Source organism: Mus pahari, chromosome 2, assembly GCF_900095145.1.
Source record: "Mus pahari chromosome 2, PAHARI_EIJ_v1.1, whole genome shotgun sequence".
NCBI classification, from domain to species: Eukaryota; Metazoa; Chordata; class Mammalia; order Rodentia; family Muridae; genus Mus; species Mus pahari.
This window is the reverse complement of record NC_034591.1, coordinates 99,703,428-99,720,795: the sequence shown is the minus strand read 5'-3', so window position 1 is coordinate 99,720,795 and position 17,368 is coordinate 99,703,428. Positions and strand designations below refer to the sequence as shown.

General features: G+C 42.5%; 1 protein-coding gene across 2 annotated transcripts in view; it reads left to right on the top strand.

The window, feature by feature from the left end:
- Pole4 (DNA polymerase epsilon 4, accessory subunit) overlaps positions 1-17,368 on the top strand; it is a 25,652-nt gene that overhangs the window by 7,335 nt on the left and 949 nt on the right. The window contains exon 4 of one of the 2 annotated variants that reach the window (XM_021190804.2): positions 15,090-15,363. The exons of the other annotated variant lie outside the window; for it this stretch is intronic. Within the exon in view, the coding sequence (XP_021046463.1) occupies positions 15,090-15,196 (107 nt within the window). The 3' untranslated portion in view covers positions 15,197-15,363. Of the gene's footprint in view, positions 1-15,089; positions 15,364-17,368 lie in introns of those variants that run through there. 2 annotated transcript variants of the gene reach the window in all.

Here is a 17,368-nt window from a genome sequence, read left to right as displayed (position 1 = left end):
AAAGATTAATTTATTTACTATATGTAAGTACACTGTAGCTGTCCTCAGACACTCCAGAAGAGGGCGTCAGATCTTGTTACGGATGGTTATGAGCCACCATGTGGTTGCTGGGATTTGAACTCTGGACCTTCGGAAGTGCAGTCATGTGCTCTTACCCACTGAGCCATCTCACCAGCCCCCCTAAACACAGATTCTTAATGAAAGCATCAGAACCATCTACATTTCATCTTTTCTGTCCAATTTAAAAAACAAACAACTCTTCTCTCAGTCATAAATTGAGCAGAACCATAACAATCATGTACATTGCAAAGTATGTTATATAGTTAACATCTAGTCTATCATATTTGTCTGTTAGATAAAGTACTCTATCATCATTCCTGACTTAAAGAGTTATAATTCTTTTTTTTTTTTTTTTTTTTTTTTGGGGGGGGGTTTTTTGAGACAGGGTTTCTCTGCATAGCCCTGGCTGTCCTAGAACTCACTCTGTAGACCAGACTGGCCTCAAACTCAAATTCACCTGCCTCTGCCTCCCAAATGCTGGGATTAAAGGCATGTGCCACCACACCCGGCTTAAGAGTTATAATTCTATCCCTGAATTATGTTTAGATTTTAGCCTGTAACATCATTCAAAAACCATGGTTTTACTTCTATATCATTTCTTTAATGTTAAACAACTTTTAAGTTTGCTTATGGGACTATAATTAGTCTCAGTCCTGTCAGAAATCTGAGAATGAATTAAATATTACCTGAGTATATAGGAAGCACCAAACATAGCTTCTAAAACTTAAACAAATTGTAGAGATAGCTGACTGCCTGAGCAGCCTCCTAATTTCTTACAATGTAAGAGCATCTGTGTTCAGCCTTCTGGCCCAGGATCATCTAACAGACCTTTGTAAAGGAGAGCATATGAAGGACTAGCTTGCCTTGTCTTGGTAGAACTTAGTCGATTGACTATCCCACATAGTGTGTCCTTTTCCACGGACAGTATTTTGTCTGCAGATGAATAGGCATTTTCTGCCTCATGTCTACCTTGCTACAAAAGCAACCTTCTCTGGAGGTGAAGATGCTTAATTCTTTGAAGGAGAATGGGGAAGCTGTCAGGAGCAGACATGTCTCATTGTCACATGATCTTTAATAATGAAATATCATTAAATGTCATATTCTGGATTTCTGATGTTTTTTAAGGCTGTCTATATATCTGAGTAAAGTATATTGAACTGTTAAACTTTAGCTACTCTTAGCCATTTCTATCTGAGTAAATTGAAAATACTTTATTATAATTAAATTAGAATTTAATCTAACCATGAGTTTACTATCTGGACCTTAACTTGAGTTACTTAATCATCTTGTTCTTAAATGAGTTGCATAGGCACAATGCCCACGAGTAACAATATTAATTTCAAAGTTTGTATCAATATACAGATTCATACCAATGAAAATCTTAATTCTATATCCATATATAAATTCTGTACCAATATAAGAAATTATAACTTCAATTTTAGATCAGTTACAAAGACTTCTACCTGTGTAAGATTATGGCTACATAATGTTTTGTTCAAGATAATTTAGCAATCCATCCCATCTATTTCCTCCATGTTCAAAATTATGACCATTCCCAAATTATCCCTTAATGACAACCTATCTCATTTGTAAAATAACTAGAACCAGACACCCAAACCCAAGGAGTCAGGTTGACAGCTCTCCATAGCTTCTTCCTGGTGATTAGGGGCGATGAGAAATTCTTTAACGGGGTGGGGAGGGGTAGGAAAATTGGTTAGACTTAAGAAAGCTAGCTGGATTATAGTGTCCATTATCCAGTCTCTGTCTGCTTAGAAGGCTCAGGGCTAGATTGAAGTTCTAACTGGATCTGTCGGAAAGGTTGGGTGAAGCAAAATGATCTGGAATCAGCAGCAATCCTAAAGCTTTTCTAGAAACAAGTCTCTGGATAGCATCAGGAAGCAGGGGGCTGGAACAGCAGGTCAGTTCAGCATCTTTGAGGATGAATCTTGTCAAAGTTGTACATTCTGTAATATATGAATCTTACAACAAAAATGTTAGTGTCATTAAGATTTGCGTATGGATTGTACAGGGTGCACAGATCAGTTACGGATGAAATTTTGCTTCTTTGAGCAGGGGAAAGACAACTATCTTTTATGAATTAATTTTATCAGTAACCAAATGCAATAAATCTTCATTCATGCCATGTGAAGGGGAGCATGAAGAATCTTAGGGATTACATAACTAATAAGACTTATTGTCTCATTTTAGTTGAAGTTTTGCTAGAGACAATTTTTATGCCTAAGCCAGTTACTGGGCTGTTCCTATGTCAAGGGACCAGCAGATCTATTACCTGTCTTGTTTGACTTTCTTGAGTTTTTCAAAATCTTTCAGTGGTCTTCCCCTGTCATGTCTGATCCATATTACTCTGGAAGGAGTCCAGAGTCGTTCTTCTTTTCTGTCAACACAAATACAGAACGTTTCTTCCAAAATAGCATGACGTTGGTCCAGTAACTGGAATGCATTAAGGATATAGTTTGACTTCTCTTCTAGAGGAACTTTAACACAACCACCAAACTCATAGCTATACTCATTTTGATAATCAAATCAATTCAAAGCAATTAAAGCAATCTAAACAAATATTATCTGTTGAGACCATGCTTCTACTGTCCCCAGCCCCTTCATGAGATCAAGGCCTAAATTATTTATACATCTGTGTAAACTTGAATCCTCCCTACTATGGAGATTAATATCTCTGTGGGTACAGATCGTAGTATGTCCCTTTCTCCATATAATTCCCAAGGTCTAAGTTTCTGAGATAGGCTAGGCTCCCTACTTCCTGCTTCCAGATTTTTTTTTTTAAGATTTATTTATTTATTATATTTAAGTACACTGTAGCTGTCTTCAGACACTCCAGAAGAGGGCGTCAGATCTTGTTACAGATGGTTGTGAGCCACCATGTGGTTGCTGGGATTTGAACTCTGGACCTTCGGAAGAGCAGTCGGGTGCTCTTACCTACTGAGCCATCTCACCAGCCCTCTGTATTTAACTTTAATTAAAGTCCCTTCTGCTTACTGTGTAAGCCTGTTTACAGGCTCTAACTTTTATCATACAATCCCAGAAATCCCGTGTCAACCACATTCAAAGATCCCAAGAAACTGTCCAGTAAATAGTAAACACAGATTTTTGATCAAAGCATCAGAACTACCCTCTGCACTGGCCCTTGTTTTTTTGTTTGTTTGTTTTTGTTTTTTAAAACACATTTGCAGTCTTGTCTAATGCTGCCCAAATACCCTGTAGCTTGTTCCCCTGCCTGGTTTGTATGTTTGTCTGTGATTAGTTAAGTTTGAATGTTACACAGATCCACCAATAGTCATGTTACTACAAATATTGAAAGTGAGCACTTTTATTTAAGAGAAAGTTAAAAAAGTAAGTTTTGGTCAATAGTGGGAGACATTAATAAACATATGTTATCAGCATTTCTTTATAAAACAAGGCTAATCATATTTATTTTTGTGTGTGTGTGTGTGTAAGCCAGAGTTTGATGTTGGCTGTCTTCCTCAGTTGTCCCACTTTATTGAGGCAGGGTCTCTAAGTTAAACTCAGAGCTTCCTCATTTGGTTAGATAGTCCCCAGAGCCTCACCTCTGTGTTGGGATGATTGGTGGGTTGCCATGCCCACCCATCACTTATGTGGGCACCAGGGTTGGAACTGTTCCTCATGCTCATACAGCATGTACTTTTACATTTATCTTTAGCATTTCCTGAAAAATAAGAAGTCCTTAATGTTGGTGTATTCTTTCAAAATATAAACAGAAAGAATGTTAGATGCTGTCACTAGAAAAAGATGAATTAATATATTTTAAAAATTTCTGGGTATAGTGGCACCTACCTTTGATCCCAAGACTCAGGAGGCAGGTTTAGGCAGATCTCTGAGTTTGAGGTCAGCTTGGTCTACAGAGTGACTTCCAGGACAGCCAGGGCTACACAGAGAAACCCTGTCCCTAAACCCCTTCTCCCACCTCCAATAAAAAATAGAAGAAAGAGAGAAAACTAGGTAGATAGAACCATCTCATATGGGGCTGGAGAGTTGGCTCCATGGTTACTTTTTGCTCTTACAGAGGACCTGGGTTGGTTACCAGTTTCCAGTACCCACATGTTAGTTCCCAATACTTTTAACTTTAGTTCTAGGGAATCTGTCATTCTTTTAGGACCTCTGTAGGCATCAGGCACATATGTGGCATGTATATACCCATGTAGGCAAAACACTCATAAAGTTTCAATAGCAATGCACATGAGTTAAAAAGTTAGTAGTATTGAGTCAGGCCCAGTGTCATGTGTCTTTTCTTCCAGTTTTCATGGATCTCTGAGTTTAAGGCCAGATGGTCTACAAAGTGAGACCCTGTCTCAGAAGAAAAACAAGTTAGTATTGAATTCAGTAAGGGTATTTTAATTTTTGTTTCCCTTTATCTTTGGGTGCTAGGTCATGGTGTAAAATGCATATAGAATATCAAAGGTCATTAGACCTCTTTCTCCTGGTATCACGCCTGTGATGTCACATTATAGGTTTAAAAAAAAATGATGTAGGTATAACTTAGGTTGACGAGTCAATTGACTTTAAATTGATTATCGTGGGCTGCCTCAGCAGGCCCTAATAATACATGATCCCTGAAAAGCAGAACTTTCTCCTGACCAAAGTTAAAATGCATGTCAAATTCAAAGCATGGAAGAAACCTCCACCCCAGTTTCTCTCTGCAGCTCTCCTGGAACTCCTCCTATAGACCAGGCTGGCCTCCAACCCAGAGTTCCACCTGCCTCAGCCTCAAAGGGAAAATGCCTTTCTTAGCTTCCTGGCTTTGAAGATACAGGAGGACAATGAGTCAAGAAACGTGGGCAGTCTTAAGCTGAGAACTATGGTGGCCTGCACAGGTCCTGCAATAGTGACAAATACCTGCACAGGTTCTGCCATAGCGACAAATCTGTGAGTACTCAAGGTCACTGTAACTTCAGCATCTGGCTTTGGTGTTTGGCTTTCTTCTCTGCTGATCTCAATCTCACTAGGTCCCCTCCCCTGCCCCCACATCGATGTTCTATATAGTAATTTGTTGATGGAAGCTCTTGCCTGGTCCCTGCTGCATATTTTATTATTGAATAAAAGTGAGCCGGCTCTTGAAAAAGAAAAGAAACACTTAGTCACTGTAATGGCTAGCAGCAGCAGCTCACTGTGGTTTTAATTTGCATTTATCAAATGTGCTATGCAAATACTTTGTCCCTGGCCCACCACTTACATATTTTAAAGTCTGATGACTAATTTTTACATGTGTTCAGCTCTGCTGGTGGGATGACTTCAATGAGGCACTTGGGCTTCCCAGGACTCCTTGCATTTTTGCATGTCTTTTTAAGGCTACGGAAAAGCAGAATTTCCCTTGTCAGCATCTCCTGTGCTTTGCTTGCTTAGTGTCTGTCATTCATGGGCCAATGGGCCAGAAGGGATTGGGCATCTCTATGTCTGGCTGGGTGTACTAGAGTGGAGATAGATGGAGGAAATTAGTAAAACCTGATGCTAACATAAAAAAAGCTTAATGATCGTCTATCTGTTGGCATTTTTTTTTTTTTTTCATAAAACACCAAGTGTATGCATGTGTGTGTCTGTCATGTAAGGTCATTTGCCTGAGGAGGCCAGAGGTGTCAGGTGGGTCCCCATGGAGCTAAAGAGTTATAGTCTCTCCTCCCTCTCCTTCCCCCTCTCTCTTCCTCCCTCCCTCCTTTCCCCCTCCCTCCATTCCTCCTCTCTCCCTGTGTGCATGTACTCTCTCTCTCTTTCTCCCCTCCACCCATCTCCCTGTCTGCATGATGATTTCTCTAGCCTAGTTTCTTACTCGCCCAAAAGTTGCCCCCAAATAAATCTGCCTTTTGACTCTCAAAATAAAATAAAATAAAATAAGATAAAAGAGTTATAGGAAGTTGTGAGCTGCCTGACATGGGGCTGGGAATCGAACTCCCATCTTCTGGAAGAGCAGTGTGCTCTCTCTGAACCATCTTGTCATTCTCAATACAGCATTTTGAGATAAAGTCTCATGTATCCCAGCATGGACTTGAAATTGCTGTGTAGCTGAAGATGACCTTGAATTTCTATTCCTCACGCCCTGGAATCACAGGCTACTTCCAACGTTTATGGTTTGCTGGGGATCAAATCAGGGCCTTGTGTACACAACCACCTGAACTAAATCCTAAGTGTTTAAAAAGAGCATCTTGGACTGGCGAGATGGCTCAGTGGTTAAGAGCACTGACTGCTTTTCTGAAGGTCATGAGTTCAAATCCCAGCAACCACATGGTGGCTCACAACAACCTGTAATGAGATCTGACGCCCTCTTCTGGTGCATCTGAAGACAGCTACAGTATACTTACAAACACTTACATATACTTACATATACTTACACACACACATATATATATTATATATAAATATAATATATAATATATATATATATATATATATATGTATATATATACACAAATAAATCTTTGAGCCTGAGCGAGCAGGACTGACTGGAGTGGGCAGGGTTGACCAGAGCGAGCAGAGGTCCTAAAACTTCAATTCCCAGCAACCACTTGAAGGCTCACAACCATCTACAACCAGCTACAGTGTACTCACATACATAACATAAAATAAATAAATCTTTTTTAAAAAAAGAGCATCTCATAAAAAAGGTTAGAAAAATTTGCAGTCTGCCTGGTTCTTTCTTTGTATTAGAACCAGGAATCTGAGGTTTCCACTTCATGCTAAGTAGCTCTGAGCAGCTCAAAATTAAGGCATTTTTCTGTTATGTTTTCTGATTATTGGTTCAGAGTTCTCTATCTTGGGATCCCCTGCTTTCTCTTAGAAACTTAGTTTTCTTGAGGTCATTTTGCTTCATTCTTTTCAAGTTAGTTGCAATATTTTTGTTTTGAATTTCAAATGATGTTAGGAGAATTCTACCTTTTTAGAGAGACGAATATGTCTCTAGGTTTTGCTTCCTCTGTTGTTTTGTTCTTGGGCCAAAAGCAATTTAGAGGGGGAAAGGGTTTATTTCATCTTGTTTCCAGGTCACAATCAATCATAAAGGGAAGTCAAAGGAGAACCTGAAACAGAAACCTTGGGACAAATGCTGTCTGCTGGCTTGCTCCAAGCTTAGGTTTAGCTAGCTCTCTTATCCTGCCCAGGGCTACCTGCCCAAGGATGGCACTGCCCACAGTGGGCTGAAGCCTCATATTAGTTTATTTACCATGGTAATCCACCACAGACATGCCTACATGTCAGTCTCATCCTGGCAGTTTCTCAGCTGAAGCTTTCTTCTCAGATGAATCTAGGTTGTGTCAAATAAGATCAAGGTTAACCAGGACAAGATCCTTTAGCATTTATGTGGCTCTTTATGTAAGATCGTCACAACTACAAAATGACTTTAGTCAGTCATAATCATCTAAAATTTTATTTAGCCAGGCGTGGTGGCGCACGCTTTTAATCCCAGCACTCGGGAGGCAGAGGCAGGTGGATTTCTGAGTTCGAGGTCAGCCTGGTCTACAGAGTGAGTTCCAGGACAGCCAGGGCTACACAGAGAAACCCTGTCTTGAAAAACCAAAAAAAAAAAATTTATTTAAAAAAATTTTTAACTTTAAAAAAAATTAATTTTTGACAGTTTCATGCACGTATACAATTTATGTGCTCAAACCCATCATCCTCTCTTCTACTCCCACCCTGTAGCTTCCCCCTTTCCGAAAGTGTCTCACACCTCCTTGGGCTTTTTCCTCTTCTTCTTCCTCTTCCTCCTCCTTTCCTCTTTCTCCCTTCTCTCTTCTTCTTTCTTCTTCTAAACAGCATTTCTCCATATTGCCCGGGCTGCCCAGAAACTTGCTCTGTAAACCAGGCTGGCCTTCAACGTCTTTGCCTCCTGAGTACTGGGATTACAGGTGCCACCACTGCCAAGCTTATTTTATTTTATTTATTTATTTGTGTGTGTTTGAGTGTGTGTGTGTGTGTGTGTGTGTGTGTGTAGGTTTGTGGAGTTACCATACCTGCTGTGTGTCCATTGCTACATGGGCTAGGTTGTATCCAGAAGATACACAATATTTCACCTTGTACTTTAAGTCTTCTATCCCCTCTTTTGTGTAGTCTACCAGTCCTTGAAAGGTGTGATATAAAGGTCCTGTTTAGGGCTGAGTACTCAGTTGTCCCTTATTCTCAGTCCTTTGAACAGTGTAGCCTCTGCATTAACTGTCTCCCATTGGAGAAGGAAACTTTTCTGGCCAAGAGGTAGAAATCAGTTTGACCCCATGTCTACTTAGCGTAATAGGTTCTCCCCTAGGGTCTCTGGCCCCTCCTGCTATGAACTTTCAAACAGTTTATAGTACTAGGTATATATTTGTCCCCAAGGAAAAGGTCTCATATTCAACCTGCTAGGGATTGGTTATTCCCCAAACACTCAAAATCACTATTGTACCTGTGGGAACATCTTGTCTGGCAGGTCAGTATAATAGTATCCTGTAGAGGTTGGGGCTGATGCTAAGGTCCTGTACCCAGTTGGTTCTTGATCAAGCACTAAAGATGCCAAGGACCAATCTGGGCAGAAGGGACGAGGCAGGACTTCTGGGTTGTCAGAGGAGGCTAAGAGACACAGGAAGAGGAAAGGAGATTTCTCTATGCTTCAGAGGGAGAAAAGGTGATCAGCCATGTGAGATCTCAGGCAGAGAGGCCATAGGCTGCTTCCTCAGGTGGGAGATTACAAATGCAACTAAGCTGAGGGCAGTTTTGAGTTGTAGAACAATGAGAAGGTAACTGGGGAACTAAGCTAAGGGAAGATTAAGAGGTGCTGAGCTAAGAGTATTGGGAAGAGCACACTAGATGTGAGAGCTTAGAAGTGCCCAGCAATTGAGCCAATAAGGCAGGTTGAAATTGAGCTACATGTGTATGTCTGTGTTTTTCACCCATGGATCCAAATTTCTCTGGGTGGGGGCTGGTAGGGCAGCCCATTCCCGGAGCATTGAAATGGGGTAGTTAAAAGTCAGCACACTACAGTATCCTGGTCTACAGCTAGGATACTAACTGCTAACGCCTTTTCTCCCTCAGCAGCCTGCATAGCACTTTTCAGTACTGTGAATGCTAGTCAGAGGGGAGGAAGCTACAGTTACAACCTGACTTATCTGTGTGTTTCTAGAGTATGTGGTAGCTTTAGCAGTGGGGCCTTATCTTGTTCTGATAAATGATCACGAGCAATGGCAATAGCCTCCATTTTTACTATTTATTTATTTATTTATTTATTTATTTATTTATTTATTCATTCATTCATTTTGAGATAAGAGTTTCTATGTGAAGCTTTGGAAGCTTTGGCTGTTCTGAAACTCACTATGTAGACCAGGCTAGCCTCTAGCTCACAGAGACCCACCTGCCTCTGCCTCCTAAGTGCTGAGGTTAAAGGTGTGCCGCACCACAGCCTGCAACTTCCATTGTTTTGAGAGTCTCTGAGGGCTAGCCCTCACTGGGAGGTGTCCCACACCAGCACTGGGATTTTTGTTTAATGACCTATGGCTTCTGAGAGCAGAATTAAGTATTTATGCAGGGTGCCACCCAAGTGTTGAAGTTTGTAAGGATCTTCAAGAAACATAACATGCTTCCTACAAGTAGTACACACCTGTTATCCCAGCTTTTGAAAGGTAGAGGTTGGAGAATTAGGAATTCTAGGCCAGCCTGGGACTTTGAGACCAACCTGGACTACAAGAGACCCTTTATCAAAACAAACAAATAAATGAAATAATGTATGCTGACCTGTAAGAACTAATATTGTGGTTGAGGAGAGTGTGTGATATACAGTATGGTCTTTTTTTTCTCTAATGCCTATTTTAAAAAGTGAGTATCTCCCTCCCTCTTATTTTATATTAACCAAGTATTCTACTTGAATGTCTTAGGGTTTCCATTGCTGTGAACAGACACCATGGCCAAGACAACTCTTACAAAGGACAACACTTAATTGGCACTGGCTTACTGGTTCAGAGATTCAGTCCATTATCATCAAGGCTGGAAGCATGGCAGCATCCAGGCAGACACAGTGCTGGAAAAGGAGCTGAGAGTTCTACATCTTGATCCAACTGCAAACAGGGGAAGTCTGGCTAGGAGAAAGGTCTTAAAGCGTACACCTACAGTGACACACTTCTGCCAACAAGGTCATACCTATTCCAACAAGGCCACACCTCCTAATAGTGCCACTCACTGGGCCAAGCACATTCAAGTCACCACATTGAGTAATGAAATGAGCCTAACAGATTGTAGCGCCACACATTTCAAAAGGTAGTGGAAGGCTAGGATGTAGTTCACTGGGTAGAGTACTTGTCCAGCACATGCAGTGCCCTGGGCTTCACTCCTGGCCCTGTATCAAACTTGGTGGTGCAAGCATGTGTCTCCAGCATCCAGTAGGTAGAGACTGTGTGGTCAGGAATCTGAAGTTACCCTCAGCTACAGAGCAAGCTGGGGGCTAGCCTGGCGTTCAAACAAACACATGAACCAACCAACCACTGTAACTGGTGCTTTTGTTAACTTAGATCTTTGCTTACTGAATATTGTGGACTCTCCAGTTGTGAATATGGGTCACCTGGGGTAACAGGAGCTCTACATAGGAGTTGAGAGTTAGAAATGATTTCTAACTCTCTGAAAGGAAATGCGCAAAGGAAGGCTTGTTGGTACATCAGACACCGAGTCAGCTAATGAGTGTTCCTTTCTGAGAAAAGGCTCATTTTGATGTGCTAATAACCCCAGGTTTCTTAGCCTGAAGCAAGCTCGCAGAGATTACAAATGTCACCCTGAAGGGCCTCTTTGCAGACAATTGGAGAGCTTTTACCTAAGACAGACAACATGTCCTTTCCACTCCCTGTTCCTAATAGAGTCCAGGGCCATAGAGAGAAACTTGGTTTTAAAAAGACATCTATGTCGGTCAGTTCACGGTGTATTTCCAATGAGCTGATAATGAACACATCTCTACCTTATTAGGGAAGATAAATAGAAACTGACCAGGGAGCTGCAGGGTTCGCCATTCTCATCGGAGGGTTGTCATATCCGCATGTCATAAAGCAGAGATCAACATCCAGCCTTTCAGATAGCCCAACTCACTGTAATGAATTCTCTGAAGATGCTCACAGTGTCTTCAGGAAATGCGCACCACCTCAGGACAAAGTGAGAATTATTTCAAAACAACAGGCTACTGACAGCATTGCGGACTCTCCTTGCTCTGAGCAACTCTTTGCCTTTTGTGCTGTGGACTAGTGAAATACCAGGGGGATGCTGGCTAGGTGTTGAAGGTGTTGAAGGAGTATTTCTGAATTTTTTCCTTTTTGCACTGGTAGGACATGGTTGCATGCCGAAAGAGAGATACAGAATCATCTTTTTCCTTAAAGTCACTCTTAATGACTGGAGACATAAAATGGTGATTTCATCAAGCAGTCCGTAACAGTAAACCGTTGAGGGAGGAGGGGGCTCGTACAGGGGTACTTGGGCACAAGGCAAGAAGCAGCCCTAGGGTGACAGGCTTAGTAGAATTTGACAAGGGCTTTGCTCTTCAGTAAACCTTGTGTATGGATGTATGCATGTGTACATATGCATGCATATTTGTGTGTGTGTGTGTGTGTGTGTGTGTACATGTGGAGGTCAAACGACAACCTTAGGTGTCATTTGTCAAGATCATGTTTTTTGAGACAAGATCTCTCACTGGCGTGGAACTGGTCAAGTTGGCTAGGCTGGGGGGCCAGTGAGGCACAGCAATCCTCCTGCCTCTGGCTCCCCAGCTCTCGGATTGCAGGCACTGTGCCAGTTGTTTTTTGTATATGGGTTTTGGGATTGAACTGAGGATTTTATACTTTGTATTGTGAACCATCACCAACAGCACTGTTTTTCCACTCTGGTGCTAGACATTTTGAAAGGACTGTACTTCTCCAGAGTTTTCCTAGCTTGTCTGAGTCAGGGTCTCACTGCAGTTCAAAAAGATATTGGTTTCCTAAGGGTTCCCAGGGTTCCTGGAGCCCCTTCAACTGTACTCCACTAGAGCTACTGCTGCAGAGCCCTCTGCTCAGTGTGGTCCAGGGGTCCTCAGCATCAGAACACACAGGATCTGGTAGACAAGAAGATGCTCCTCCAGTATGCCCTGCACTCATACAGACAGGAGAGCCACTTGCTTCTCTAGAAGTGTCTAGCAGAGGTTGCCAGGACAGTACATTCCTAGGTCCTGAGGCATCTAAACACTTCTTTATTCTAGCCTCCTGTGACAAGTCACAGATGCTCCATTGAAAATCATGTTAGATTTTTGCTTTATGTAACTCAGGAGAACAAATGAAAGGTTGGGATGGTTGGGGAGTAGGGTTAGGAAGATGCAAGGGGTTTTAAGAGCTCTGTGAACAGACTCCCAAGCAATCTCTAAATCTCATTTTCAGTCCTCTGGATTACCCCTATTCCTCTGGACATACTTTCCATGTCGCTAGACTCCCAGGCCTGGGCATGCAAACCACTCTTCCTTGTGGCTGCTCAAATGCTCACCAAAGACACCTGGTTTTGTGTCCTTGGTCCCTCTTATTTTCTTTGCATTCTTTTATTTACATTTCGTTTGTTATGTCAGCATTTCCTTAATTGTGTCCCAAAGTCTATATTTGTGTAGAAGTCTTCTAGTACTTTAATTATTAGCATGATGTCTTAGTTAGGGTTACTCTTGCTGTGATGAAACACTATGACAAAGCAATTTTGGGAGCAAATGTTTATTCCGCTTAGCTTCCACAGCATTGTTTATTGACAAAAAATGTTAGGACAGGGATGCAAGCAGGGCAGGAGGCAGGAGCAGTGCAGACCATGGAGGGGAACTGTTTACTGGCTTGGTCTTTATGGCTTGCTCAGCCTGCTCCCTCCCTCCCTCCCTCCCTCCCTCCCTCTCTCCCTTCTTTTCCTCCTCCTCTTCCTTCTGTTTGTTTGTTTATTTATTTATTGAGATAAATAATATCTCAATAATAAATTTTCTTTGTAGTTCTGACTGTCCTGGAACTAACTTTGTAGACCAGATTGGCTTTGAACTCAGAGATCCAATTACTGCAGCCACTGCCACCTCTGGCCAGCCTACTTTCTTATAGAACCTAGGACCACCAGCCCAGGGATGGCACCACCCATAAAGGGCAGGACCCTTTCCCATCAATCACTAATTAAGAAAATGCCTTACAGGCCTGCCTATAGCCCAATCTTATGGGGGCATTGTCTCAATTAAGGTGCCCCCCATCCCGGGCTTACAAGATGGCTCAGTGGGTAAGAACACTGACTGCTTTTCTGAAGGTCCTGAGTTCAAATCCCAGCAACCACATGGTGGCTTACAACCACCGGTAATGAGATCTGATGCTCTCTTCTGGTGTGTCTGAAGACAGCTACAGCGTACTTATATATAACAATAAATAAATCTTTGGGCTGAAGCATGCGGAGGAGTTGACTGGAGGGAGCAGAGATGCTAAAAATTAAATCCTCAACAACCACATGAAGGTTCACAACCATCTGTACAGCTACAGTGTACTCACATACATAAAATAAATAAATCTTAAAAAAAAAGGCTCCCTCCCAACTGATGCCTCCAGCTTGTGTCAAGTTGACACAAAATCAGCCGGTGTGTACACACTGGGTGTAGAAGTGCTGTTCTCTAGCAGGCTAAATTTTCCTGGGGCTGGGATGGTGGCTGAGCAGGCAAAGTGCAAGCAATAACCTGAGTTTGGATCCCCAGCACCAACATAGAAATCCAGGTGCAGTAGGCACATTTGTAACCCTAGCACGGCCCCAGCATGGGAGATGCAGAGACAAGTTCAGCAGAATGGATGAGCTCCAGGTTCAGTTAAAGACCCTGTCCAAACAGAAAGTGGAAAACTGATAGAGGGAGCCACCTGAGGTTAGCTCCCAGCCTCTGTCCATGCGTGCATACCCCCACAGGAACACATGCATGCATATTTACACAAAGAGTTCTCCATTTTTCATTTTTTTCATATGTGCTTTATAAACAGCTTGCCACATTCCTCTGCTCTGTTGTCACGTTTATTGAGATGGTATTAAATTTATAGTTTAATTTAGGGAGAATCAACAATTTAGAATTATTGAGTTTCTCAAGAGTAGGGTCTGCTCTTCCATTTATCCAATTATTCTGTTATGTTCCTCAGTGGAATTTTTAAAGTTTGCTTCTTGCAGATTTTGCCGGTGTCTTGAATTTTATTCTAGTTGCCCTCCTGAACAAACTCATTCCAGCTAACATGTGCTGTAACTTTGTGACATTTACTTAGCTGTTAGGTCAGTGGAGCCCTTTGATCTTGATGTGCTTAAATCCTCAGATCTTACGATGTATTAACAGGAGTTAGCTTATTTATAGAAGTAACCATACAACATTATTAAAATAATTAAAAATATGTAAAAAGTAATACAATGGAGGGAAAACGTCTTCTCCTTCAGGTCTCCCCTTAGAATTCATGTCTATAAATTGTTTCTTTCATTCTTTTTGTTTTTTTAAAAAAATGAATAAACGTTTATTAAAACCGATTGTTTTTGCTTTTTATTTGTTTTTCCCGAACTGTTTTTGAAAATAATTTACTTAATCTTTATTTTGTGTGTGCTGGTGTGGGGGTGCCAGATCCCCTGGAACTGGACTTACAGACAGTTCTGAGGTGCCATATGGGTGCTGGGAACTGATCCCAGGTCCTGAAGAGCAGCCTGTGCTCTCAACTATTGCACCATCTCTCCAGCCCCTCCAAACTGGTTTTAAAACGTGCAATAGAATATATTTCTTCAACTACAGGTCACTTTTTTTTTTTTAGGTCAAAAATCATGGCTGAGAGCTGAGAATAGAGCTCAGTAGGAGAGTGCTTGTCTAGGGTGAGGCCCTAAATTCATTTCTCACGACTGGGAAGGAAAGGAAACCAACTTCACAGGGAACACAGGGAGTTTTACACAGCTTATCTGAACGTTTCCATTCCGTCTCATGCTTCTTGCCTAGCTGCTGCTCCTGGCATTTTCTATGGGAAGCACAACTGCATCTTCACCATTTATTTTCCCCTCTGGCTTTCTCCAAGGTTTGTTCCAACGCTTATATCGCAATAACCAATGTCACCACAGCGACATGTCCGTCTTCTTGCTGACCTCACACTGGACGTCATTTCCACTTGATAAAAAATTTTAAACAAAACCTGCAAACTTAGATACTTCCCCTAATAAAATTAGACTGAGAAACTTTTGAAGACTCAACCATAGCAGAAAAAGAGGGGCAGACCACACAGCTTTCAGATTTGAAAGAAAAGTGAAACGAGTAATAAGTAATAAAAATGATGAGTAATAAATAACTCATACCCCAAAGGACATGTGTGGTATGTGCTCAACAATAAGTGGATATTAGCCAAAGAAAGAACAGAACACCCATGATACAATCCACAGAAGTCAAGAAATTTAACAAGCAGAAGGGCCCAAGTGAGGATGCTTTAATCCCACTCAGAAGGGAGAAGAACACAATCTCGAGAGGCAGAGAGAGGGAGGGATCTGGGTGGGAGAGAGGAGGGAGAGGGGAAAAGGGGAACATGATCAGGTATTGGATGGGGGGAGAGAAGGAGAGAAGTTCTGAGGACCAGCAGAATGAATGGAAATATGCAGCTGTGTGTGTGTGTGGGGGGGGGGATTGGGTGGAAGGTGAGAGACTCTCAGGACTAAAGGGAGGGGCCTTAGATGAAATTCCCAACAGTGGGGAGAGGGAACTTGTAGAATCCACCTCCAGTAGAAAAACAGGGCATCAAGTGGAGGGATGGGGTTGCCATCCCACAGTCTAAAACTCTGACCCAGAATTGTTCCTGTCTAAAAGAAATGCAGGGACAAAACTGGAGAAGAGCCTGAGGGAAAGGCAGTTAAGTGAGATGGAATCCATCTCAAGGGGAGGCTTTAAGACCTGACACTATGACTGATGCTATGTTGTGATTACAGACAGGAGCCTAGCATGGCTGCTATCCGGGAGACCCAACATGCAGCTGACTCAGACAGCCGCAGATACTTATACCCAACCATTGTACTGAAGTCAGGGACCCCTATGGTTGGATGTAGCAGGAATGGTGGGGTTACCTCTATGTAAATGCCAGGGGCCACACAGCTGCAAAAGCATTTCCTGCAGGAGGACCTGATTGAGGACTGCTTGAGAGACCAAAGATTGTTGGTGTAGACAGTGTCATTCAATCAACAACTGCTGTTTAGAAGAGATGCTTTCTTAGGACCAGTGGGGGCATGGGTGGAGGGTATTAAAGGGGTGTTCAGCAGAGTTCAGGAAGCTTGCTGCAGTGTTTCGCACCTGCTCCCAGGGTCTGTGTCCCTGACTCTGCACCATCTCACCTCCAACCCCCAAGGGCAGGTAGGGTTGGGTGGCAGTCGTCCAGGGGACAGGCAACAGTTGAATTGGGGAAAGGCTGGAAGATGCTGAGGAGGAGGGTGACCCCATAGGAAGACCAGCAGTCTCATCAAACCTGGAACCCTGAGATCTCTCAGACACCGAGCCACCAACCAGGCAGCATACATGAGCTGGTCCAAGACCTCCAACACATATACATCAGGGGACTGCCTGGTCTGGCCTCAGTGGGAGAAGATGTGCCTAATCCTTGAGCTTGCCGCCCCGCCCCGGGGAGTGTGGAGGCATCCTCTTGGAGACAGGGGTGGGGGGTAGAGAATGGGGGGGTGTGGAAGGTGGGGAGGAGGAATGGGATGAGGAACTGTGGGAGGATAGACTGGGAGGAGGGCAATGACTGGACTGTAAAAAAATAAAAGTAATAAAAATACAAAAGAGCAAGAGAAGCAAAACCCAAGGCCTTTGTGTCTAATAACTTCACTAACAGAAGCAGGAGAGGAGCACCCCCTCTCTGCAGTTTCCCGAGACTCGCTGGCTGCTCAGTCTCCTTGGCTGGGTCAGCACCATTATGCTAAGAATGTCTTAAGGTTTTTTAAATTGAAAATAGATTTTCCGGACATACAATATATTCTGGTTACAGTTTCCCCTCCCCCACCTTCACCCAGTTTCTTTCTTCCCATCTGGATCCATGCTGTCTCTGTTTCTCATCAGAAAACAAACAGGCATCCAAGGAATAAGAAGAAGATAAATAGAATAAAATAAAGTAAAAATGAGAACAAATAAGTTAGAGCAGGACAATACAAACCGAAGAAAAATAGCCAGAGAAAGCATGAGAGACACATATAGATGCAGAGATACACATAGGAACCTATAAAAACACAAAACTGGCTGGGCGTGGTGGTGCACGCCTTTAATCCCAGCACTCGGGAGGCAGAGGCAGGAGGATTTCTGAGTTCGAGGCCAGCCTGGTCTACA